Source organism: Oratosquilla oratoria, chromosome 24, assembly GCF_046742065.1.
Source record: "Oratosquilla oratoria isolate Oo_2021 chromosome 24, ASM4674206v1, whole genome shotgun sequence".
Taxonomy (NCBI): Eukaryota; Metazoa; Arthropoda; class Malacostraca; order Stomatopoda; family Squillidae; genus Oratosquilla; species Oratosquilla oratoria.
This window is the reverse complement of record NC_134800.1, coordinates 20,862,908-20,889,530: the sequence shown is the minus strand read 5'-3', so window position 1 is coordinate 20,889,530 and position 26,623 is coordinate 20,862,908. Positions and strand designations below refer to the sequence as shown.

Sequence of the window (26,623 nt, the reverse complement as noted above, 5' to 3'; positions counted from 1 at the left end):
GAATAGCTGTGTGACATGATGCACCATCCTGCATGACATCTGTTTTGCACTGAGTAAAACAGTATTCCAATTGATCATTAAGTAGCTCAAGATATTGGTCTACATTCAGTTACAATTTTTGGTAGTATCACTAGTGATCCCATGCCATGGGAGCCAAAAGCACCCCAAACCATCAGTGATTCAGGATGTTTTACAGTACCGTGTGAGAATTTTGGGTCCAAAGGATCACTGCTAGGCCATTACACTTTGCCAAGACTATTTCCAGTAACAGTGAAAATGGCTTCATCACTACACAACACATTTTTCCACGTCTCCACTGTGTAGTGTGCAGTGGTGGGCCAAGAAAATTTGTGATGCTGGTGGAGCCGATCCCCATTACAGAACAAGCCCACAGTGAGGCCCAGGAAGACTACTCACACTCTGAAGGTACTGAGGAGACAGGTGGATGTTAGTCCACATATAATAGCACAACAGTTGAAGGAAAAGAACCCTAAATTACTTGGTCATGTGTCTGTGAGAAGAGTGTGCCGCCACCTGCATGATGATCTGCAAATCTCACGCCACAGTGCTCACAAAAAACCACTTGTATCCATAAAGCAGAAAAGGAACAGGGTCTCTTTTTGCCACAAATATGTACAGTGGGATGGGAAGAGGAAAAATGAGTTGTGGAGTGATTATATATATATATATATATATATATATATATATATATATTATGAAACCACTTTGAAAATAAAATTAATGGTGACCAAATGCTTTTGTCTATTTAAGACATTTTCAAAGATGCAAGATAAGAGGGAGGGGAGTGGAGTGTGATAGGGGTGGAATGGGTGGGACTGGTTTTTAAACCTTTGTTTTTTGGCTACCTCTCTTATAAGGGGGGGAGGAAGCCTTTGGTATATGTATGCACCTTTGAAAATGTCTTGAATAGGCTAAAACATTAGGTCATCTTTCATTTTATTTTCCGAGGGGTTTTATTACACAATTTGTGAATTGTTTGTTTCTGTGATTTGTTCATATATGAACATACATTATATATAATTTAACATTGAAATGTTGGGTGCCTGGGGGGGGGGGGATGAGATGACAAGGGAGGTGATGACTGTTTCAAGTCATGTCCCCTGGTTGCGAGGGAGCAAAGGGGGGGTGCAAGAAAGCAAGGAGCAGCAAGCCAGGCTCACGTATTTTACACCAAGGGTATCTGCATCTTGGGGAATTGGTCCATCCTTTATATACATGGGCAGGTCATGACCCGTGCTCCTAATTGTCATGAGATAAAGTGTGAGGTAAGGGAATTTGGACTGAAAATTTTCTTAGGCTGCTGACTTGTGTAGATGTAGGGTATGAAGCGGGTATCACACATGTTCCGTCAAAGAGGTTTTGTGATGGTCATGTGGCAGACCCTAGTACTGGTTAGTCATCATAGGGCCCTGCGAGTGATTCACTTGGGAGGCCTCTGAGGCCAAATGTGGGCAGAGAAGAGGTGAGGATGGGATTGATGAGGTGAGAAGTGATGTGTGGAGCCTCAACAACATCATCAAGGGAGTTGTCCTCATGACTGAGCCGGAACTTGAAGGTAGGGGTGAAGCTGGCTTTCAGGTTGCAGGAGTAGCAGCAGGTAGTGGTCTGTTTGCCAGTGTAGCAAGCCTTGGGTTGTTTGGCCACCCCCATGGGACTGGAGTTGTCATGTAGGTTGTGGATGATGTCAAAGAGGTACATCTCGGAAGGCTGCTCAGGGGACCTCATACCCGGAACATGTCCTGGGATCATGTTGTATGGTGGCATTGGAGTGTGGTTACATATTTCTGGAAAGATAGACACTTGAAAAATGGTTGTGGTTAGTGGCTGGGGTGTTGGACCACCCAGGGGATCATGGACTTGACAGTCAATGTTGCTACTCATTAGCTTTACAGGAGTCTAGGTGCAGGACCTTGTGATCTCTGTTGAGCATGTGGGTGGGATACTCACAGCTCAAGTTGCAAAATTATATAGTGGTGGTAGTCCATGAATATACCTGTGGTAGGCAAGAGAGTAGGTAGTTGCCAGAACTGGCAGTCAGTGATGGCAGACGGTGGACCTGGTAGGTGAACTGGTAGTCACGGAGGCAGTCGATCTGATAGATACCTGTGGTAGGCGAGAATGTAGGCAGATGATCTGGCAGGAAAGCTGGCAGACAGCAGACCTGGTAGGCGAACTGGCAGTCATGGTGGCAGGCAATCTGGCAGACATGGTGGCAGACAGTGATGGTATATACCTATGGTAGGCAAGAGTGTGGGGAGCCAAATTGGCAGTCAGTGATGGTAGGCGAGCTGGCAGACGGCAGACTTGGTAGACAGACTGGCAGTCACAGTGGCAGACAAGTAATGGCAGATACTTGTGGTAAGCAAGAGTGTGGGGAGTCGAATTGGCAGTTGGCAGACCTGGCAGACAGCAACAGCAGCAGTAAACAATAGTGACAGAGCTGGGCATTGGGGCCTCAAATGTTGGGCAGCCAAATGGTAGGCTGCCCCACATTGGGTGCCAGTTTGGCTGGTCTTGGCCCAGGTTGGGCAGCCAGTTAGGCTGGTTGAAGGCAAACTCTGGTGGGGATAGAATTAGTTTTATTTAACAGTGAAATGTCGGGGGAAGGAGGAGGAACGAGACAGCCAGGGAGGTGACGACTGTGTTTCAAGTCATATCCTTGGGTGATCTGCTTGTGAAGGAGCAAAGGGTGGTGGGGGGGGAGAGGTAAGAAAGCAAGGAGCAGCAAGCTGGGCTCACGCGCATGCTGCTCCAAGGCTATCTGCATCTTTGGGCATTGGTCCATCCTTTACACTCACTATCTGAGTTACGACCTAGATCGGTTCCGACCAACCGGTCGTAACTCGGACCGTATACATTCGAGGTGTATACTCAAGGACATATGATGCAGTGTAAATCCAGCTCAAATGTTTCGTTTGTGGCCTCATTGTAGAACATTCTCAGTGTATGCAAAATATCCAATACTCTTTGATTGTCATACTAAATAATAGATTAATAATAATGAATTAATAGGATAGGGTAAAGAAAGAAAATATATTACACAGGATTCTTATTAGAGACCGAAAATACAAATTAACACAAAGATACAAAGTATAATAAATAGAAAATATGCATGTAAAAAAAAAAAAAATTAAAATCCACTTTTTGGTTGCACGTCGTCTACACTTTCTTCGTGCGTACGGTCGAGGGAAAGATCAGGCAGTAGGTCTGGCGAGACAGCATGGGAGATCCGTTGGTATCCGCTGGTCGAGGCATAATTAATAAAAAGAGGTTGAAGTAATAAAGGCTTAATAACATTTAAAATAATTCCCTCAAATGTACATGAAAACAAGTACAGACGCTCCTCTACTTACATTAATTCGTTTTATGTTTTTTCGATTTTATGTTTGAACTGACTAAAAAAAAATTGTAAAAAAAAAAATTTTGAGTGAATTTTTTAGTTAAGCGCGCTCTCCGTAGTTCAAAAGATACTTACGCATGATGCTGCGTCCATTGTTTACATGGCACAAATGACAGACTGAACATGCCTTGCCTCCTCCTCCTCCACCATCTCAATTTATGTCGCTTGAATTTAATTTATTTGAAATTAATGTTATCATTTTACAATGTTGTGTATAATTAATGATTTAGGGGTGTTTTATAAGATACGGTAATAGAATTTACGGATGTATGGTACAGTAACAACTTACGTTCATTTTCAACTTACGTTCAGCCGTTTGGAACAAACTAAAACGTAAGTTGAGGAGCGTCTGTACAAGATTCGCTTCTATGCACTGGGCTCAATCAACGCCTCCCATGCGAAAACGTTCGGTCTCTCTTCGTAAGAAAAGAAGGATAATCATAGCATAACGTTATTTCATCATATAAATATTTTATGCATGGAATAGTACAGTGAGATATATTGTCTTGTTGAATATAAGATATTATACTTCAGAACTCCAGGAATATCATAGACTTGGGTTAAAGCTATATGTATCCATGTTCGTACACTACAGCTTTTGACTTTTGACCAATAGAGAACTCGAACCAGAATGAAAAGTAGGAATGCAGGACTACTGTAAACCGACTCTCTGTCTTGGCTTTCGGGGAAGCGTGTATCACCGATCTGGCAAAACTGCCCTTTCTGACCATTCCCACCTGCCCTCATTATCGGTGAGAACTGGTAATCAAAATACGGTATAATATAAATTCTAGTAAAATTATGGTATATGGTAGACATATGGTAGATGGTAGACACACACTAAATTATGGTAGAAATACCATAATTATGGCAGACAGCGCAACCTTGGTGAGATGCTGTGCTGTGCTGCCGTAACTGTCTTACAGGATGTTGGACACCATGTACAGTAAACCAGTAAACTCATATGTGCATGTAGGCATCTGGTGAATGTGGTCATAAGTACGGGTGGACGTAAGTCGCACAGGTCGTAACTCGGATAGTGGGTGTATATACACAGGCAGGTCATGACTCGTGCTCCTAATTGCTGTGGGGCAAGGGAAGTCAGACTCAAAATGTTCTCAGGCCATTGACTTGTGTAGATGGAGGGTATGAGGAGGATATCACACCTGTTCCTTCAGAGAGGTTTTGTGATGGTCATGGGGTAGACCCTAACACTGATTGGTCATCGTGGGGCCCCACGAGTGATTCCCTTGGGAGGCCTTCAAGGTCAAATGTGGGCAGAGAAGAGGTGAGGATGGGAGTGATGAAGTGAGGACTACACTTAACTATATATATATATATATATATATATATATATATACATATACATAAACACACACACACAAATGTGTGTGTGTGTGTGTTTTTGTGTCTTTGCTATGTCTTGCAGCATTGCCTCTGACCCAGAAAGGGGATGAGGGACAAGGATGACCCTTCATCTGCAAAGAGCCAAGATAAATGGGACAAGAAATGGATTTTTGTATGGGGATGTGTGAAGGCTAGGTGTATATTTTAATTTGGCCACTCTCCTTATAAGGAAGAATGATCCTGTTGGCATATGTAGTACATAAATTTAGGAAAATTATAGTGGGAGGGACAACAAATGGGCATAGAATGGGTGTATGCTTAAACTCTTCCACCCCCAAATAAATGGGGGAAAGGCCATTTGGTATATTTACATGAAATTACTAAGTTGGATTTGCATGTTTCACAGTGGCAGTAATCTATTTTAGGGTTGTATTTTGAAGAAGTTTTGTGCTTTTTCTGTTCTTCTTAGAGCTCCACCATGATGATTTTACATGTCTTTACGCGAACAATACGACACCATGTGTAAGATGTCAGTGTCTCTCATAGGGTTATTAATTGCACCTTGATTTATACTTGATGTTGGATTTCTGACCTGTCTTCCTCATTATCAGACATTGGTGGCTCGGGTGGAGTTCAAACGCGACTCCACATCGGCAACCCTCCCACTGTGGTATGTAAACACCATGGCTGGAGCCTCTAGCATCAATTTCCAGCCACAGGTACATCTTCCAACATCCAATATTTCTCTACCTGCATGGAGATCGTACATCTCGTTGTCAAAGCCCTGAAAAGGCGGGTTCATCCTTGTACTGTGGTGTTGTTGGGGGTGCATTAGTATCAAATTCATCATTGAATTGAATGCATCTATGTGCTGAGGTGGAGAGTAGCAGTTGTGGCACAAGTATTGAAATTATGAAATACTGCTCCTGACAGAGTAATATTTCAGATTTTGGACTATTGATATCAGTGTGTGTATGTGCGAGTGTATGTATATATATGTACATGTGTGTGCGTGCACATGTATGATGTATGCTTTCTTTGGGACATACTTCTCCATATAGATTTTTTTTTTTTCACATTCTTTTCCCTGTTGATGTTTTGATTCAGCTATATAGTGTATGCCAAGTTAATTTTTCATGGAGTACACAGATGTATTTTCAAAGAAAAATACAACCTTCCTTAACCCCTACCAAAAGGATGCCATGGACGTTATCAAATTGGCCTGATGGCAGGCAGACTAAAAGGATGTGTACCACCTGGTAAGGAAGGGGTTAAATGACAAATTTATTTACCTCTTCAATACCTAAAGGTACCACATGAATTATGAAAAGAACCTGGCAGCGGCCAGTATAAAAGGAAAATTACCACTCAATATGGAAGAGGTTAAGGAAAATTACAAACTATGCTATTTTGTTTGTATAATGCAAAATCCCTCTCATTCTCTCATGCTCTTTATGTAACCATGTGGCTAATAATATGGTTAAGTTCAGCATTTTGATGTAGTGAGTTATGCTCTTTGCTTGATCATTACATTGAATTTTTCATATTTGTCCTTGATACAATTGGGTAGATGTTTCTGGAGTCTTCATATGTGCTTAAACCTGTCAGCATGTGACATTTTAGTTTTGGCAAATGCTAGATAATTTTATTCTGGTGAAAGACATGCTTCTAGCCTGAAGAGGAACCTTGATGAACTTTTTCGTTGCACAGGCCAGTATTCCTGGCACGAAAATAATCTGGTTGCAACTAGAGCTCGTTTATACAAATTGGGAATAGCATTTGAAGTATCGAGATTTTGTCAGTAGTGGAATTTAACCTATAGCATCAGAAATTTATAAGAAATCCGAGGTGTATAGCTATAATTAATGAGTATGATTAGTAGAATTGTCTGGCACCAGCAAGTATTAGTACAGGTAAGCTAAAAAAGATGAAAGACTAGTACTTTTCACTCTAAGGGATAAGACTAGCTGAAGATGAACTCTGGGCATATGTGACTGATTGTTTATGTACCATTCAAACTGCAGCACATATGACCTAGAAGTAATCTTGTTGCATAGTGGCTCCAAAACAAAGTAAAAAGTAGTACATGAACATACATAAATAACTAAAAACCCACTGTCAGAGAATACATACATATACCAATGGTTTTTCTTCCTTACAAGGGAGGTAGCCTAAAAACAAAGGGATAAAATCCACTCCCACCCATTCCACCCCCACATACTCCACTCCCATTCACTTCCTTCTCATCTTGGCTCCTCCTGGACATACATAAATAACTAAAAACCCACTGTCAGAGAATACATACATATACCAATGGTTTTTCTTCCTTACAAGGGAGGTAGCCTAAAAACAAAGGGATAAAATCCACTCCCACCCATTCCACCCCCACATACTCCACTCCCATTCACTTCCTTCTCATCTTGGCTCCTCCTGGACATACATAAATAACTAAAAACCCACTGTCAGAGAATACATACATATACCAATGGTTTTTCTTCCTTACAAGGGAGGTAGCCTAAAAACAAAGGGATAAAATCCACTCCAACCCATTCCACCCCCACATACTCCACTCCCATTCACTTCCTTCTCATCTTGGCTCCTCCTGGATGATGGGTCATCCCTGCATCTCATCCACTGCCCTGGGTCAGAGTCAACGTAGCAAGACACAGCACATCCACAGCAAGGCTACTTATTTAATCACTGACCTCCTCTCTGACCCCTCATGCAGAAAAAGAGAAGATGGGGAGAAATCCCTTTTGGACTGCATAAAAAATATAATTCAAAACACTCCCATGCATCTTTAACATCATCCATACACAACTATTCTCCACTCACTGCTGTCTTCTGTCCTCTCCCATCCTCAACAGACGTTCCCCATTTTCCCAATGCCCCATTTACCCCATCCATACATCTTGTCCTTGGCCGTCCCTTCATGTTCACTCCTTCCACCTCTGCCTTCCACACCTCATTTACTAATCTTTCTTCATTCTTTCCATGTGTCCAAACCATCCCAATACTCTTTCATCAACCCTATCTCCCAACTTCCTTTCCACCCCTGTACTCCTAACCACCTTGTTCCTCACTCTATCCAGCATAGTAACCCCTACCATACTTCAGGTATTTCATCTCTAACAAATTCAAATTCCTCTCCCATGTTCCATGTTTCTGCCTCATATAATGCTGTCGGCACAATCACTCCTTCATACAGTCTCCTCTTAGCCTATTTCTTGTTACTGTGTGATCTCCCTAGGTATTTACTTTCTTCTCTCAATCTATATTCTACCTCTACTACTCCTCCCTTTCCTGCTCTATTCACACCCAAATATCAAAAACTATCCACTTCCAGTCTCCCTTAATACTCACTACCAATTTACTGCCACATTCTACCCTTGTACATCTCATCTTTTACTCACATTTATCTTCAACATCTTTAGCACACCTTCCCAAACTCTGTCTTTTACTTCCTCATTCCTCCTCAGATCCTGCCACAAGCACAGTCATCAGCGAACAACTGGTTTATCTCCCTTTTTTTTTTCCATTTTCCTTGACCGTTTCCAATCCCTCGTGCATTACCCTTACTTTTACCTCTCATGCCACCCCATCCATTTTTAAATTGAACAGTCAGGGCAACATAACGCATCCCTGGCAGTCCCACCTTTAACTCAAACCACTCACACTCTCCATTTCTAATTCTAACACAGGTTCTATTATTCTCTTAAGAACTTTTTGACTGCTAACAGCTTTCCTCCTATCCCATATATCTGTAATACCTACCTCAGCGCCTTCCTGTTTACCCTGTCATAAGCCTTCTCCAAATACAAAAAGGCCCCAAAGAATATCCATACAATTTCCTAAAGCTTTCTCACATATCTGCCTTACCACAAAAATCTGATCCATGCAACCCCTACCTGTTGTCAACCCACACTGTTCCTCACCAATTACTCCCTCTGTTCTTCTCCTAATCCTTTCAATCAAAACCCTCCCATAAGTCTTCCCAACTACACTCAACAAACTGATCTCTTTGAAACTACTACACTCACACTTGTTCCCATTTCCCTTGTAAAGTGGAACTATACAGGCAGTCCTCCAGCACTTTGCCCTCTTTTAGACAAACATTAAACAACCTCACCAGCCAGTCCATCACTGTACCCCCCTTTTTAGACACTCCTCATGACACCCATCCAACCCAGATGCCTTACCTGCTCTCATCATTTTAATAACTGGTTTCACCTCATCTTTCCTTACTTCTCCATTTTCCTTGTTCATCACTGTCATTTTCTTAGTACTTTCCACTACAACTATCTTCCCCTCTATATCCTTCACATTTAGCACCTCCCTAAAATACTCTGCCCATCTGTCAGAGAATGAAAAACTGAATTATGTGTTATACAACCACATTCTGGGGGCTGCAACTACTGAAGAGGACCACAGATTGTATTTGTAATTTACAGAATAATTATTTATTTATTTATTTACTTACTCAGAATACATTTTAAATTGTTTTATATTTTACAATATTGGCTCTATACAAATATACATACATATATATACCAAGGCTTTTTCCCCCTTACAAAGGATAGCCAAAAAGGAAAAGGCATAAAATCATTCCCACCCATTCCATCCCTGAATACACTCCACACCCCTCTACCCTCCCTCTTATCTTAGCAACTCCTGGATGACGGGTCATCCCTGCACCTTGTCCACTGCCCTGGGTCAGAAGCAGTGTCGCAAGACACAGCACATCCACAGCAAGGCCGCTTCATTAAATCGGCGACCCCCCCCCCCTCTCCGTCTCCCCATGCATAAAAGGAGAAGACGGGGAGAAATCCCTTCGGGCTACGTCAAATTTTGCTCACACATACTACCTCACCGCCCATTCCACCACATGCATCACAAAATCATCCATATACAACTATTCTCCATTCACCCGTCTTCTGTCCTCTCCCGACCTACCTTCCTCAACAGACATTCCCTTCTTCCCCAAAGCCCCCTTCACCCCATCCATCCACCTCATCCTAGGATGTCCCCTCATGTTCACTTCCTCCACATCTGCCTTCCATACCTCCTTTACTAGTCTTTCTTCACTCATTCTTTCCATGTGTCCAAACCATCCTATACATATATACTTAAAGAAAATGGACCTTTGCCCATATAAGGGGTTGTTGCCAAATAGAATCATACATATGTATACCAAGGGTTTTTTCCCCTTTGTAAGGGAGGTAGTCAAAGTCAAAAGGCATAATTCCACTCACACATTCCATTCCTATCCATCACTACTCCTTCTCATCTTGGCTTCTCCTGTATAATGGGCCACCCATGTATCCCACCCATTGCCCTGGGTCAGAAGCAACACATCCTTTGCAAGGTCACCCCCATTTAATCTTGGACCCCCCCCAACCCAGTCCCATCATTGAAGACGGAGAAATCCCTTGGGGCTGTGTCAAAATATGATTCACACACAATCACTCCCTAACCACCCACCCATTCCCTTCTATGCATCATAGTATCATCCACATACAGCCAACCTCCACCCAACCCCATCCTCTGCACACTCTATCCCTTCCTCAACAGACCCCCTTCTCAATGCCCCCCATACCTCTTTCATCCATCCATCCCACCCTCTATTGCCCCTTCCCCCATGTCCTCTCCATCCATCTCCACCTTCCACACCTCTCCCACTTGTCCCTCACCCCCTGCATGTGTCCAAACCATCTCAGTACCCTTTCATCAACCCCATCTCCACGTCCCCCTCCACCCCTGCTCCCTTCCTCACTTCTCACTCTATCTAGCCTAGTAACCTCCATTATACTTCTCAGACATTTCATCTCAAACACAGTTAAACTCTCCCTCTTTTATGTTCCATGTCTGCCCCATACAGTGCTGTCGGCACAATCACCCGTTCATTCAATCTCCTCTTAGCATCCATTCCCAAATGTCTATTTCTTGTTACATTTTTTAATCCCCCAAGGCACACACTTTCTTCTGTCAACATACAATTTACCTCCACCTCCATTCCCTCTCCCGCCACATGCACCCCCAAGTATCTGAAGCTATCTCTTTACTCCAGCCTCTGCCAAATAGAATGATAAAAGGATAAAAACAAATATATCTTATCCTTAGAGGGGAAAAAATAATCATTGCTGAAGGCAAACCATCAGAATGTGCGACCTGGCACTCGCAACTTTAAAGTGATCACACCAGATAGTCCTGCCAATGCCCCAGTCCTTACTTTCCCTAGTCCTGTTGGCAAGGTAAAGATAATGTGTTTAACATTTATTAATGAGCTGTTTCTAAAATATCATTAGTTTTATTTTCAAATTATTGGTATGCCTAGAACATTGTCTTCCATTTTTCTTTGAAGTGTGTACTAGTAACAGAATTTTTACGTATTCAATACACTGCACATACAGTACTATGTACCATATTTGGTTTGGGGTTTATGTTTCTTTGATTAGGTCCATATTGATTGTTATATATTGTGAAGTATAGCCAGTAGTTTCTTGGTCAGAGGAAAGTATATCCTGTGAGTGAAGATTCTAATATTTTCATTGGCCAGCAACTGCAAAGAAAAATTGTAGCAAGAGTAGGAGGAAGGTTTCCCATGGCTGATCATTTTGCTAGGGAGCAGAAGGGAACATATGGTTTAATTGTCCCATAAATCTCATTTAATTGCTTGTGGGCTAAGCCAGGAGTTTCTTCAAAGCAATAATTTTGGAAATTGGTTGGTTTCTTTGAGTGATAGGTTTTACCAGCAATTATTAAGACCTTGCACATTTCCACCATTGACATATGTTCTTTACCACCTCGTATTGAAATATGGATGACATTTTGGATATGCCTCCTGGACAACAGTACTAGAGAAGTGTATCCAGTAACAGTTGGGGAAACATTATTTTTTAAGTAAGTTGTGTTCTTGGAAAATGTATAGCAAGCACATTGGCTCAGTGGAGGTAAATTTTTGAACACAACTTCTCCAGATGGTCAAGAGTTACGAAGTTTCATTTGGTTTACCATAGGGAAAGCCAAAAAAAAAAAAAAAAAAATTAATGCTTGTGAATGACTACAAAGATTGTTAAGCAAAATTTGGGTGACAAAGTGAAAACTGTTGAAACTCCCAAGATCATATCCAAGAAAAAAATTGTATAGCAAATGACCATATAGCATGGTTTGTCTTTACAGCATATGCAGAATTTTCACCATAGGGTAGTTATTTTTGTAAAGAAATGATCATATTTGTGGGGATAGCAAGACTAAAAATTTTAGACAGTTAAGGGATTACTGTATAAGGAACCCTTCTTGGCCAGGTTATTGAAAAGGACATCCAACAGTAAAGAATTTCCAGACAGCAGCCAGAAAAGAAAATGATGGTTACACTGAAAATTCACATGTAATTGAGCAAATGTGCTACAGTATTTTGTATTGGATACAAGACAGCAGAGATCAGAATGCTAATGAGATGAGAACAAAAACTGCAAAACATAGCAAGAAGAAAAAGTGTATAATCTTTCGATTTTGGTAATTTTTTAGTAAGCATGAGATGGATTAGCTGAGTATGATTTTCTTGGCTTGCATAAGATTATAATTTTTATTTTATGCGTGAATGCATAATTTTCTGTGTGCATGTGCATGCTTGTTGTACATTGTGCCACAAGCATTTTCTTCATAATTTGTTTGGATATATGTGTGTGTAATTCACCATGGTCTTCGATCACATGTTGGACTTGTGCCCACACACACACAGTGTGTGCGCACACTATTCATTGTAAACACTAAAAAAAAAACTTGTACATCAAATTCTACTATTGATGAGTGTTTATTACGTCTTTCATTTTGTACATAAATTTTTATGTATAGGGGGCCTCCCATAAGTCATGACCAAATTTTAATTAGAAACCGTCTTGATGTAACTGGCAACAGACCATGGGTCCTCCTATAGCTCTTTCTTTTTTAGGATGGAGCTATTGTGTGGGAAAATAAATCTTTAAATATCTTTTGCACCAGTGAAATACAAGAGTGCCAGCCCCATTTGAGTTCCATTTCCAGGTTTAGGTGCTGATGTTAATGGACTTTTTCACAGTATGTATTGACAGTATTTCAAGTATTTTCAATAAAACTGGTCATCATATTAAAGATTCTATAGAAACAAGGTCAACTATGCCAAAGATGTGTGAACTTGTATTCCTACACCTTTTCACGCAAGTAAATCTTATTATTGGTGACTGCTCCTCTCCAATACATATATTGATGTCAAAACAATTTTATGTTAATACAACCCAGACAGTTGTCTCTGTCCAGAGATAAATTGGAGGGTCTGAGGACCATAGCCAGCCTGTAGGGCTGTATGTTTTCAGTCAGTGGAACTCAAAACAATAGTTGTTATAGTAGAGGTCATAGTTGTCATCACTTTCAATATTTACAATATCTCAAATAAATGAGGACTATTGACTTGTGTCTTGGAGAGATGGTGGGAGAGTGACCCTTGCTGAGGGAAGTCCTACAAGACCACCCTATGAAGATATCGATTAATGGTTTGTCTTGAATAAAATAGCTCAGCAGCAGCCGCCAGAATAATATTGAAAGATGACCTACTTCCAAAAAGGGTTAATCAGGATAGTTTACTCCTTTTAGGTAGAAATAATATGTCCCACAGTAATGGTATTGTAGTAAGAGGCTGGGGGGTGGAAACTAGAGAGAGAAAAATTAAGAATTTGCCTCATGCTACAGAGAGATGGTTTCGACTCCTGTCTTGGGGATAGGGGTGGGTTGGATAAAGGATACATTTTTCTTTCTCTCTTCCCAAGTACATCGGAAAAGAACCGCTTTTGGTTTTCATTTAGCAACAAGTTATTTTTGTAAACTTGTTCAACTCCTGAACCAGTTCCAGTGAAACTCCCATTGTAAGATGTGATATTTTGCTCTTCAGAAACGCGAGGCAGCCACCCCAAGCACTGTGGATGATGCTGGGGAACGCCGTAGTAAGAGGTCAAGGAGTATGGCCACACCATATCAGTCCCCTGCTGTCAGTAGAGTGAAGAAGGATGCCCCCACACCCAAAACTCCACAAGAAAAGCTTATTCTTTTCTTCAGGTATGTTGAGAAAGTTTGTGTGTGTGAGGGAGAGGGAACTAGAGAGCAAGCAGATGTCTAAATGAATCTCAAAAATGGTGTAGTTATTGGTTATTTGTGGAAGGATTTGCTTGACATTATTTAAATTGGAATGTAATGAATCTCAAAAATGGTGTAGTTATTGGTTATTTGTGGAAGGATTTGCTTGACATTATTTAAATTGGAATGTAATGCAGATTTGGAGGCAAAGATAATTAAGGGCTCTGTTCTTAAATACAACTGTAGGGACTGAAAATAGATACTATAAACTGTGGTCCATATTTCTTTTGAGCATAATTCTGTATAGCTTTATTATTGTATTCTTAAAATAATTTTTAAGGTCATTGATTCAGAAATGAGAACATGTGGTCCTTCTTTCAATGATGCAGTCATGTTAAAACAAGTTACAGCAGTAAAGCATGCTAATTGTAAATGTTAGATTGATATCAGGGAAACGGGCCTTCAAAAATAAGATTGTTTTATTTACTTAAACTATTTCAAAATTAGATTGTTTTATTTACTTAAACTATTGCATTTTATAGTCCTCTTGAACCTGTGACTGAAAATACTTCATCAGAAATTTTAGCGTGGGTGCACAAGTACCCTGAATTCCAGCCCTGTTAATAAATGACCTTGTGATATCTGGCTATTCTCACAGCCATCCTCAGTTGTAAAAGCATACTACATTAAATTTCATGCCTCAAACAGTTCTCCAAAAAGAGAAGTGAGCAATGTTACTAATGATCTGGGGTTAGGTGTAATTCAGGTGTGTATGAGGGTTTATGTTTGTGGGATTCACTGTAAAAACAAGTGTTTGTTCCACATAATCAGTTAAGCTTCAGCTGTGTGGAGTGGTGTATTAATGAACATTCTTTTTGCACCAGGAATGAACACATTGCAGTAAGAAATTCAGAGGGCACCTTCTATTTGTGCCAGGTCTGCCAAAATGTCTTCAAACACACTCGCAAAATTAAGATAAGATGGCTGTCTCCAGAGGATCCAAACAATAAATGTTGTGATGTATATACACCAGATTATTATGATTACACAGGTATGTTTTTACAAGTTATTTGGGAAACTAATAGGGAAATGTATATTCACCTTCATTAATTTCCATTGCATTATTAATCACAAATTTCTATTTCAGACTTTGATTGCATCTTGACCAGTGTAGCATTGGACCGAGAAAACAGGAAGAGATTGGTTCTTCCCCCAGAAGAAGCCGCACGTATAAAAAGTATCTTGCAGAGAGCAATGGACAATGAAATGGGTGTTTTAGGTGACAGAGCGAAAGTAAATGAAGATCATCCTGATGGCTGTAAGTTCTTAATTTACATTGTTGTGAATATTTGATAGACCAATTTCCATTAAGAAAATAATAATGATATGCTCATCAAATGTAACTTGTGCAGGCCTTCCTTTCTGCTGCCTTTGTTAAATCCCTTGTTGTTTCTGTCAATTTAACAAGGTATTTTCCCAAAGAATGAAAGCGCTGATTATCACTGACAAAATGCTACAGTTGTGAATATTATTTGTACAAAATAACTGATGCCTCAGGTTTCACCATTTGGAAACCTGTAGCCCCCACAGTGGTTTACAACAGCTGTTAGCCCCTTCCATAGGTCTCTCTCAAAAGAAACTTTGGACCATTGTATTACATTTGTGTGGGTTTCTCTGGGTGAAGGTGGGAAAAGGGTGTGGAATTTGAGATGAGCCAAATGTGTGGTCCTACTGCACATGGGATGTTAAAGAATTGGTAGGATGTGGGAATCCGTCTTTTTACTCTTCAGTATTACCACATCCAAGCTTCACAAGGCTAACAAGATATCACGTCAAAAGTAATCATATATATATAATATATATTGAAGAAAGGGAGAAGACCAAAGATAGGGGTGAGTGGAGAATGGTTGTGTATGGATGATGCTGTGATACATTTGAGTGGGTAGGGGGATGGGGGCATTAGGGAGTGCGTGTTAATGATATTTTGATGCTGTCTGAAGGATTTTTCTCCCTGTCTTCTCTCATTCTGCATAAGTGGGGGGGGGGGTTACCAATTAAATGAAGTGGCCTTGCTGTGGCTTGCTGCATTGTTTCTGACAAAGGGCAGTGGGCAGGGATGATGCATCATCCAGGAGGAGCTAAGAAAAGAGGAAGGATTGGAGTATGTGAAATGGGTGGGAGTGGAATTATGCCTTTGACTTTGGCAACCTCCCTTGTAAAGGGGAAAAGGCGAGTGGGGAGGATGTCAGAAGTGAAGAGGAGGAGTGACTGTATTAGCAAGTGAAGAGATAGGTTAATGTGGATGAAGGTGAAACTGGGGAGATACGAGTCTTGTAAGTGCATATGGGCCTGGTAGTGAGAAGAGTGTAGAGGAAAGGGAGGCATTTTGGACAGATTTAAACGAGTGCACTTGGGTTTCGGGAGATGAACCAAGAGTGGAGTGGTTGGGAAGTATGGAGCCATGAAAAATTGTAGTGGAGAGTCGGTGGTGGTGTGTGTAGAGTTGATGATAGAACAGTGTTTAAGAAGAAAGCCAAGCATAAGTACACATGGGAGAGGGTGGTGGATGGAAGTGTTTTGGATGTATATGTTCTTAGGGGTGAGTGGTGGAATATCTGGTTATTTTTTTTGGTGGAAGGTAGATGAAAAGGAAAATGACAAAGTAGGAAGGTGCTTAGAGTAAACTGCTTAAATGAGAAAGAAAAGGAAAAGTATAAGAAGCTGAGAAGAGTGGGAGGGAGTGAAGGATAGAGTAGAACTAGGAGTGGAGGAAGAATGGGGATGTTTCAAGGAGGGAGTCACAAGGTGTGCAACGATGGTGTGTGGAACAAGTACATTTATCCCCAAAAACCTGTATCCACATCTTATTCCAGAACTTCCTTCACAGCTTGCTTCCAGTGCCATGTACATCCACAAATCATCTCTAGCATCCCAATCTTGGCTCACCCACATTATCCTCACTGACACTACTTTCCATACTCCAGCTTGCCTTTTCTTTTTGGTTTTGTTTTATTCAGTGCTAAGACATCAGTCATCTTCCCTTTTCTTATAAGAATTGAGTTACCCATTACTAGTGGTCTAGGGAGTCATCCTCCTAGACTCTTGTCTTGACGTTTCATTGATTTTTTTTTTTTTTTTATATCTGGTCCAGAGACTGTACACCTTAAGTCTGTACAGGTGATTGATGAATTTTAAAGATGGACAGCAGGGATATTATGGTCTCTTATGTCCATCTTGCAGGGCCACCACTTGTAGGCATCCCTCTTGGTCCCCGTATAATTATACTTTTTATAAACAGAGAGGTTGCTAGACCATGTTTATCTTGATCTCTGACATACATACATATACCAAGGGAGGTAGCCTAATCCCTGATGATACAGATATTTGCAGGAAAATAGACCTTCGTGGGATATAAATGTTTAATTTGTTTTTACCTAATGACAAACAGATCCTCCTTTCTTGTAGAGGAACTTTATTAAGTTTAGTTTAATAACCTTACTAAGGAACTTCAAGTTTGAAGTATGTAACTATTCTTTTTCCTCCAACCTTTCAGTGGATCTCTCGCTATACACTGATGAGTCTCAGCTGAAGAAGAGGAAGAGAAAAACGAAGCTAAACATGGAAGTGGAGGATGACGAGTCCTCTGATGAGAGTGGAGTAGAATCTGAAGATAAATCTGATTCTGAACCAGGTAATGCACCTTTTCAGTCTAGTGATGTATTTTATTCATACAAGGTGCAGACAATTTTATGCTGAGAACAGCCTTACTCCTGTAGTGATTTAATTAGTCTAACCCCCTTGTGCTTCCATTGACATGCTCTGTACATTGAGAATGCTAGACAGTTATTTAATCAGGAGGCAGAGGTCTTCTGATCAACCATTCTGCATGGCTTTGATTGTGGCAGTGCACGAAGTCACACTCGCACGCATGCATTTACACTCATGCACTCTGACACTACACCTCAACTTTTGTTTTTTACCTAGATTAGGAAAAGCAACACAAATGGGGTAGTCAATTGCTCCTGGGTTAATACAAGTATTTATGTATCTATATGGAATATTTTTTTTCATGATATCTTTTACACAATGTGCAACACATACAGTCAGTGTTTGACATGTAGCTGATCTTGGGTCCAGCCTGGAGACACAGCATCAGGTGCTAAATGTATGATACAGGACTACTTGCATTATAAAATATATAGTCACTGCTGTATTACTCATTCTCTTTTACTCTGAGTAATTATAAACACAGAAAATGTGATCAAACATATATATAAATATATAAAGAAAATCAATACTCCAGCACCCTTGTGTACCCACTCACACCTCATGACGCCTATATAGGTGTCATCATATTGACATGGTTATGGTCATAATATCTGATTGAAGTGTTCACTAGTTTTGAAAATGGGCAGCTTTGTTCACCATCTTTCAGAATCATCACATGCAGGTACCTATCATTGGTCCCACATTGTGTAAAAGATGTCAAGAAAAAATTCCATACAGATACATAAATATATGGAACAACCCAGGAGGCAATATAGCCCAAGTTCTTACCATACATGAATTTGGAGCAAGACACTACCCCATTAGTGTTGCTTTTCCTGTATAATACAAATAGGTTAAATAATAATAATAATGTGTTAATTTGATTTTGTTTGCGAGTGATGTGCATGCATGTCAGAATGTGGGAGTGTTTGTGTGTTTCACAGCACAGATTGGGCAATATGCGAGTTTTGAGCTCTCTTCCTGTACAATATGAATTTTAATCTTTCAAGGGACTGTTTTTATTGTAATTTATGGTAATTCTTGTTGTTGCAGAAGAGGACAAGAGCCCAAAGAAAGCTGCTCGTACACCCTCCAGGAAGATTGCCCCACCTCCAAAAGCAAAGAGTAAGTTAGCCAAATCTTGAACTTTGTATAGTTAAAATGAGAAGGGAAGAGGTGTTCCTGCAACTTTGTTAATGTGAACTTCTTCTTATAGCACCCAGAAGTGTAAGAACACCTGCAACGAACACAAAGACGCCTAGGCGAGGTCGCAAGTAACATGGACTGAAAAAAGTATGGAGACCCTTAGCTACCGTAGTGAATCCCTTCATCCCCACTCTTTTCTTGAACATGACGTGAGTGGTCAAAAGTGACTTCGAGAGTTACACTAACCTGCTCAATAACTGGAGTGGTAATGCTGTGAGGTTCTAAAGCATGGTACTCTTTTTATGTAGTATGGATTCCCCCCTCCCCCTCCCTTTCCCTCCCACAATCCTTCAGTGTGAAAGAAACTAACCTTTAAATAGTATTTGCACAGTTGGACAAACAGGTCTGACAGCAACATATGGGGAAAAAAAAGTTAGGTACAAAGTTGTTCCATCTGCATGTGCGGCTTGTGCTGTGGCACTGGACATATCCAACCAACCATGTTTCAACTTCTATGTCCAACAGTTTACATAGAGAACATTCTGTATGTGTATCAAACATATTTAAGTATGTACCCAAAAGTGTGCTGTATGATATTACAGAAGATTGAAAGGAGTGTATGAATGCATTGTAAAAGTGGTTTGTTTTCATGACATATTATGACTGATGTATTATTTGTAGTAGATAATGCAAGTGTTAATTGTAAGTTCTTAATCCTTTCCAGCACTTTAACAGTAAGTGACAAAAGTTGTAGAAAGAGTTCATAGGGTACTACTGACAGAAATGTAGGTAACTTGTAAAGAAAAAAAAATGAATTTTTCGAACAGTTTTTGCATATTATTTTGCAGTTTTAAATCCAGCAAATGTACCTGCTCCTATGGCTGTCCAGTCTTGATATAGGGGGAAAAAATAATAAATAAATAAATAAAAAAATAAAATAAAAAAGGAAAGAAATATTAAATGTCTGGGTGCCTTTTACGTAGAGCAACCAACCCCGGATCTCAGATATAGGATTGTAAAGCATAATGGTAAGATGTCAACATTGGCTCTACATCAAGTATTACCACAGATCCTTTAGACAGATCCAGAGATCTATTAAGGCATTTAAAGTATTGATTAGATCAGGAAGTGGGTGGGTCATCCCCTGGAATCTGTATAATATAAAATCTTATGAAGCAAAAAACTAAAGCAGCAATGTAGCCATTTAATGTAATGTTTGTAAGGTATGGATATGTGTGGACTTATACAGTGTAAAAACCCTGTATGGTAGTAACATTGTCAAATGTAGTTTAAATTCACTATGTACTTCTATGTTACAAGTCCTGGAACTACAAATTTTTATACAAATTGTGACTAGGCTAGCTCTTTGATCCCATGTCTAGAGTTTAGTGTTACAGATTGCAAGTAGAATCAAGTTAAACAGGTTTTGTTGCATCAAAGACTATGGGATCTAAGCAGATTAGTTGCAAGCAGCAGGTCATGTGCAAGATGTGTACACTTCCATTTCTTTGCACACTGTAGGTAACATGATCTGTATTTTATGCTGTGCAAGAGCTTTTCTATATTAAAAGTATTGTTTCTAAAACTAAGCAATATTTTCATTTTCCTTACACTACTTTCAATTAATAATTAGGTGGACAGAGTGTGGCACAATACAAGTGTGAATAACAATAGCATCATGGTATTTTAAATAATATAAAGATGTAGAAAAAAGGATTGGGTGAATGAATTAAAGCTAAACTTGCAAGTAGATGAACAAGTACTTCAAAGAATGACTGAGGACAGGAAAGTTCAAATGTCTGACAGGGAAACGTGGAATGAGATTGCCCTAAATGCTCCGAATTCAAATCATGTGGACAAGTGTCTATATTTTGCAACTGCCCACACCTGTCAACACAACACACTGGACCTGCTGCCAGCACATCCTGATTTACTAAAATGACATAACATAGGGAATCTTTATGTATGCGACAAATCTATAAATATTCACAAATATAAAAATTTCCAATTTTGAGTGCCGTTTGGTAGTGATAGTGCTTAGATTTTGAAGAGCATTTCACAGTATATTGCAAATGTAAAAGGTTGTACTGCTTATTATGTGTAAAAGTAGCAAATGTAAAAACAAGCAAGAAAAAGTTTTGAGTCGAGTGTTACATTCAAAATACATCCTTTCCCCCCTTATAAGGGAGTTAGCAAAAAAAAAAAGGGGGGGGGATACAATCCTCTCCCACCCATTCCATTCCATCCCCACACACTGCACTCCTATTCAACCCCCTCCCTCTTATAAGGGCTCCTCCTGGATGATGGGTCATCCCTGCATCTTACCCATTGCCCTGGTTCAGGAGCAATGCAGCAAGGCCACTTCATTTAATTGGTGACCCCCGCCTCCATCCCCTCATGTAGAAAAAGAAAAGATGGGGGAGAAATCCCTTTGGGCTGTGTCAAAATATCATTCACACGTACTCTCCTCCAAGCATCATCCATACACAATCATTCTCCATACACCCCTATCTTCTGTCTTCTCCCTTCCTCAACTGACATTACCCTCTTTCCTAATGCCCCTTTTACCCCATCCATTTCATCCTTGCTCGCCCCCTCATATTCACTCCTTCCATCACTGCCTTCCACACCTTTTACTAATCTTTCTTCACTCATTCTTTCCATATGTCCAAACCATCCCAATTCTCTTTCATCAACCCTATCTCCCAACTTCCTTTCCACTCTTGCTCTCCTCCTCACCTCATTTCTCACTCTATCCAACCTAGTAACCCCTACCATACATCTCAGGCATTTCATCTCAAACACATTCAAACTCCTCTTTTATGTTCCATACAGTGCTGTCAACACTCGTTCTTTCATACAATCTCCTTAGCATCCATTTCCAAATGACTATCTCATTACGCTTTTTAATCCCCCAAGACAATTACTTGCTTTTCTCAATCTACATTTTACCTCCACTCCTCCCCTTCCTGCCACATTTGCACCCAAGTATCTAAAGCTATCCACTTCCAGTCTCTCTCCCTTAATACTTGTTTCTAATTTGCTGCCACATTCTCCTATTACCTTTACCCAAAATACAACTACATAATACCAAAAGACCCTTTCCACCATACAAGTAGGGGGTGGCCCAGCTACAGCATATACCCATCCAAAACCTATTTGTTGTACCTTTCATCTTTGCTCTTTGTGGATGAAGCAATACAGCAAAACAAAACCATAGCAGAGACCAACAGCCAAAGCTGGTTTACCTCCATGGTTTCATTACATGTCAACCCTTGCCCCACCTCACCCACACAAGAATTTACAGAGCAGACAAAAAGAAATCTCTGGCTCTTTGGGCTACAAATCTTATCATTCACAAATGCTCTTCAATTACACCTTCCATATTTGTTTGACATACATTCCCCTTGGACCCAAAGCCCCTTCATCCAATCCATCCATCTCAAGCTCTGCCTTCCCTTCAAATTCACTCCATCAAAAAACGAAAATCCATGTGAACAAGTTGCATAAACATGGACTGGAAGTGAAGTGTTCAGGAATAAATGCTTCTCTTCCAGTCCATGTCTCCTTTGCCATGTTTATGCAAATTGTCACTCCATCTACCTCTGCCTTCTGTACTCTTTTTGCTAGTATTCCTTAACTTGTTCTTTCCATATGTCAAAACCATCCTAGTATTCTTTGATTATCCCTATCAGCCAGCTGTCATTTCACCTCAACTCTAGCTTACTTTCTCACTCTTTCCATCCTTGTAATCCTTACCACACTTCTTATACACTTCATCTCAAACACATTTAGGTTCTTCCCTCCTATCAATTCCAAGTCACTGTATAATCATCCCTTTCTCTTTATGTTAATCCCCCAGATACCCATTTCTAGACATCTTTCACCCCCACCCAAGACATTTGCTTCAATTTCCCCTATAATTTACCTCCACTCCATTCCATTAAGACCCTAAGTACCTCTCACTTCTTCTAGTCTCTCTTCTGTAATACTCAACTCTAACTCAGTGGCACTTTCTCCCTTGTATGTCAAATTACTTCTTACTTCTGCTCCCAGGTAGGCTTTCAGCCTGTCAGGGGGGGCCAGAACATTTCTCCAGTTAGTCCTCTTGTAGCTTTCTTCTTCCCTCAAATCCTCTATTTTTCCTAATCTATTTGCCTCTAGGATTTCTTCGACTCCATCTTTCCATCTTTTCTTTGGTCTACCTCTAGATCTACCTTCTGGTCTTGTCTACCTCTAGATCTACCTTCTGGTCTCCAGTCATGACCTTTTCCCCAAATTTACTTTCAGCTTTCTCCTCTCACATACCTTCCCAAACTCTGCCATTAGCTACCTCAGACCCCCTGACCCAGCCACAAGCTACAAACCCAAATGGCAGCATCATACAACCCACTTTCATCTCAAACCACCCCTTCAATCCATTCCCTAACACGAGCTCTACTAAAAAAAATTTCAACTGCCCTCATCTGGAACACCTTCCAGCCAACCATAAAAGCTTGAGACATCCTTAAGCCCAAAAGTTCACATTTCCTTACCATAAAATTTTGAACCATGCACTCTTCATTTCCAAAACCCACAGTTCTTCCCAATTACTCCCTGTTCCTCTTCTAATCCTCTCAAAACTCCAATTACACTGAACATACTGATCCCTATATAGCTACAACATTCATATTTGTCACCTTTTCCCCTATATAATTGAACTGTATATGCTTTCCTCCACTCTGGCACATTCCCTTCCCTTAGGCATATATTGAACCTCACTAGCTAATCCACTATTATTTTTCCTCACTTTGCCAAATGCTCCAACTGATACCCATCCAACCAAGGTGCCTTACCAGCTTTTATCACTTCCAATGTTCTTTGTACCTCATATTTTCCTACAGCTCTATTGTCTTCTCCCATCACATAAATTCCACTGCCACAATCAATCCCTAACCTCCACATTCAAATCCCTGTAATACTCAACTTTTCACTTAAACATTTTATTCTTTTCAAAATTCTATCGGACTCCTCCCCAATTTTTAATAATATTCTTTGCCTCCCTCACCTTGCATTTTGCATCGCACTTTCTGTATATCATGTATTTCCCCATTTCTATTTTGCAACCAGTTCTCAAACACTCGCTTCTCTTCCACCACTGCCTTCACCTCTTAATCTCCTGTTCCCTCCCATTCTCCACATCCCATATACCATCTTTGTGCACTTTATCACATTGGATCCTCCTGGAAATGCACTTCTGTTTTCCTACTATCTTTCACTACTTCTCACACTTCTCTACCTCCCTCCCATTTCCTCCACTCCATTTCTCTACCAGATAATCATCCTAGTCTCCTGCTTTTTCCCATGAAGATATTGCTGTCCAGAACTTTTCTAATCCTCCCTTTGCATACCAATAGGAATTCCTTTAACCTCTAGAATACGACGATGCCTACATAAGTGTCATGAGACACAAGTGAGTATACGAGGATGCAGGTGTCAGCATCCTAATTATATTTATTTTGTAGTTGTAGGGATGAAATGGGTGGGAATGTTTTTGTGCCTGGTCCTTTTTGGCTATCCCCCTGGTAAGGGGGAAAAAAGCCTTGGTATATGTATGTATGTAGTTGTAGCTGAGTGACCCTGTATTCTGTGAACAGGCTTGATTGCCTTTTCTGTGGGTTATCAACATTGGGTGAAAGAATGAGTACAACAGCTGCAACTTTATATTTTCTAGCCTGCATATTGTGATGCATCATTGTACATCAAGCAGTCTAATGTGTGTGTGAGTATTTGACTCATATTGAAGAGGTTAATGCTCTCTTCACCACCCTCCCACCACCCTTCCACAGCTCTCCCACATATGTTTGTCTTTTTTCATAAACACTGTACTCCTTCTCTAAACATATCTCTCTATTTCCATTACAGTTCTTACCTGAAACTAAACCTCATTACTACATTTATCATCTCTAGGAGTGAGATCCCTCAACATCAAATTTACATTCATCCTAAAACTTTCTATATATTTGCTTAACTAAATCCTGAAAGCTTCCCTCTCCTCTTTGCTTTTCTACCAGGACCATGTCTATATACCAAGGGCCTCTATCCAGTTATAAGGGAGGTAGCCAGTCAAGGCATGCACCCATTCCACTCCCATCCACCACCCTTGTTTCCCTCTCATCTTATCTACATGGAAGAAGGGTCATCCCTGTATTCTGCCCAATGCAACAAGACCCAGCACATCCACAGCAGGGCCACTTCATTTACACAGCAACCCTCCCTCCTCGTCCCCCTCATGTGAAAAATAGAGAAGACAGGAAGAAATCCCTTCAGGCTGTGTCAAAATATCATCCATACACAATCATTCTCCACTCACCTTTATCTCATGCCTTCTCCCTTCCTTGCTCACCAGACATTCCCCTCTTGCTCAAAGCCCTTTTCATCCCCATTCATCCATCTTATCCTTAGTTGTTCCCTCAAATTCACTCCATCCACCTCTTGCTTTCCACATTTCTTTTGCTAATCTTTCTTTACTAAGTCCATGTTCCCAAACCATCCCAATAATCTTTCATCAGTCCTATCTGCTAGCTTCCTGTTCACCCCTGCTCTATTCCTCATTCTATTCAACCTTGTAATCCCCACCATACTTCTCACACTTCATCTCAAACACATTAAACTTCTATTTTCTGATTCTCTTAAATTCCAAGTCTGCCCCATAGTGTTATATACACAATCACCCCTTCATATAATTTTTACTTTGCATCCATTCCCAGATGCCTATTTCTTATGACTTTTTTAACCTCCCCCTCAAGATATTTACTTGCTTCTCTTTATCTAAAATTAACCTCCACCCCACTCCATTTCTTGCCACATGTGACACCAGATACTTAAAAGATATCCACTTCCTCCAGCCTCTCTTATTTAAAACTTAATTCCAACTCACTGCCATCCTCTCCCCTTGTACATCTCATCACCATACTTTTACCCGCATTTACCTTCAACTTACTCCTTTCACATATCTTCCTAAAGTCATTCACTAACTGCCTTAATCCCCTCTGTGACCCAGCCACAAATGCAGTGTTGTCTGCAAACAACAACTGGCTCACTTCTCTCCACTGCCTTTAACCATGTCCAATCCCCTGTTCATCACCATTGCATTTACCTTCTGCATCTCTCCATCTATGTACACATTGAACAGCCATGGTGACATGACACAGCCTTGACATAGGCCCATCTTTACCTTAGAACACTCACACTTTATATTTCCAATCCAACACATGCTCTACAACTCATAAAAACTCTGTCTATCCTTAACAGCTTTTCCCCAATCCCATATATCTGTAGTACCTCCCACACCAGGATCATGTATATTCACAAAGGTCCATATTGCCCATCCTAATTTAAACTTTGCCCACATCTTCAAGCACCTTTCCCTCCATGACATGCACTTTCTTATCTCATTACTTACCAGCCACTCCTTTCCTCCCTCCCCTACCACTGACACCATACCACAATCTCAAACTTGAAATCACTCCTCCCTTTCAACTCTGTGTTAATACATCCATCTTTCTTACAAATATACCAATCTTTTTCATTTTACTCACATCTGTAACACATCCATGCATATTTGATGACCCAATTACTAAGGTTCTGGTGGAAGCCCTCTCACATCCTCTTGTGGCTTGACTTTGAGCAAAATACCAAATGGAGCAGCCCAGTCTCCTCATTGTCCCACTTAGTCACCTTTTATGACATGCAAGAAAACATTGCCCACCTACTACACGGGAATCAGGAAGAGATAGTCAGCGAAGAGGTGAAGGACAGGTTTAAGGAAACAGCATAAAGGAGGGACAGCAGAAG

At 40.5% G+C, this 26,623-nt stretch overlaps 2 protein-coding genes across 11 annotated transcripts in view; one reads left to right on the top strand and one right to left on the bottom strand.

Annotated features, from left to right (window-relative positions):
* LOC143038521 (uncharacterized) overlaps nucleotides 1-20,376 on the top strand; it is a 169,959-nt gene extending 149,583 nt beyond the window's left edge. For 9 of the 10 annotated variants that reach the window (XM_076207812.1, XM_076207815.1, XM_076207816.1 and 6 more), the window contains exons 3-9: nucleotides 5,380-5,487; nucleotides 13,692-13,855; nucleotides 14,758-14,924; nucleotides 15,021-15,191; nucleotides 17,427-17,564; nucleotides 18,695-18,766; nucleotides 18,858-20,376. In XM_076207812.1, coding sequence (XP_076063927.1) covers nucleotides 5,380-5,487; nucleotides 13,692-13,855; nucleotides 14,758-14,924; nucleotides 15,021-15,191; nucleotides 17,427-17,564; nucleotides 18,695-18,766; nucleotides 18,858-18,919 — 882 coding nt within the window. In that variant the 3' untranslated portion in view covers nucleotides 18,920-20,376. The remainder of the gene's footprint in view (nucleotides 1-5,379; nucleotides 5,488-13,691; nucleotides 13,856-14,757; nucleotides 14,925-15,020; nucleotides 15,192-17,426; nucleotides 17,565-18,694; nucleotides 18,767-18,857) is intronic. The other variant, XM_076207814.1, reaches the window with a different exon arrangement.
* Nucleotides 1,233-26,623, bottom strand: part of LOC143038522 (uncharacterized) — a 38,521-nt gene continuing 13,130 nt past the window's right edge. Inside the window, exon 2 of the mRNA XM_076207820.1 lies at nucleotides 1,233-3,263. Coding sequence (XP_076063935.1) covers nucleotides 1,414-1,902 — 489 coding nt within the window. The 5' untranslated portion in view covers nucleotides 1,903-3,263 and the 3' untranslated portion in view covers nucleotides 1,233-1,413. The remainder of the gene's footprint in view (nucleotides 3,264-26,623) is intronic.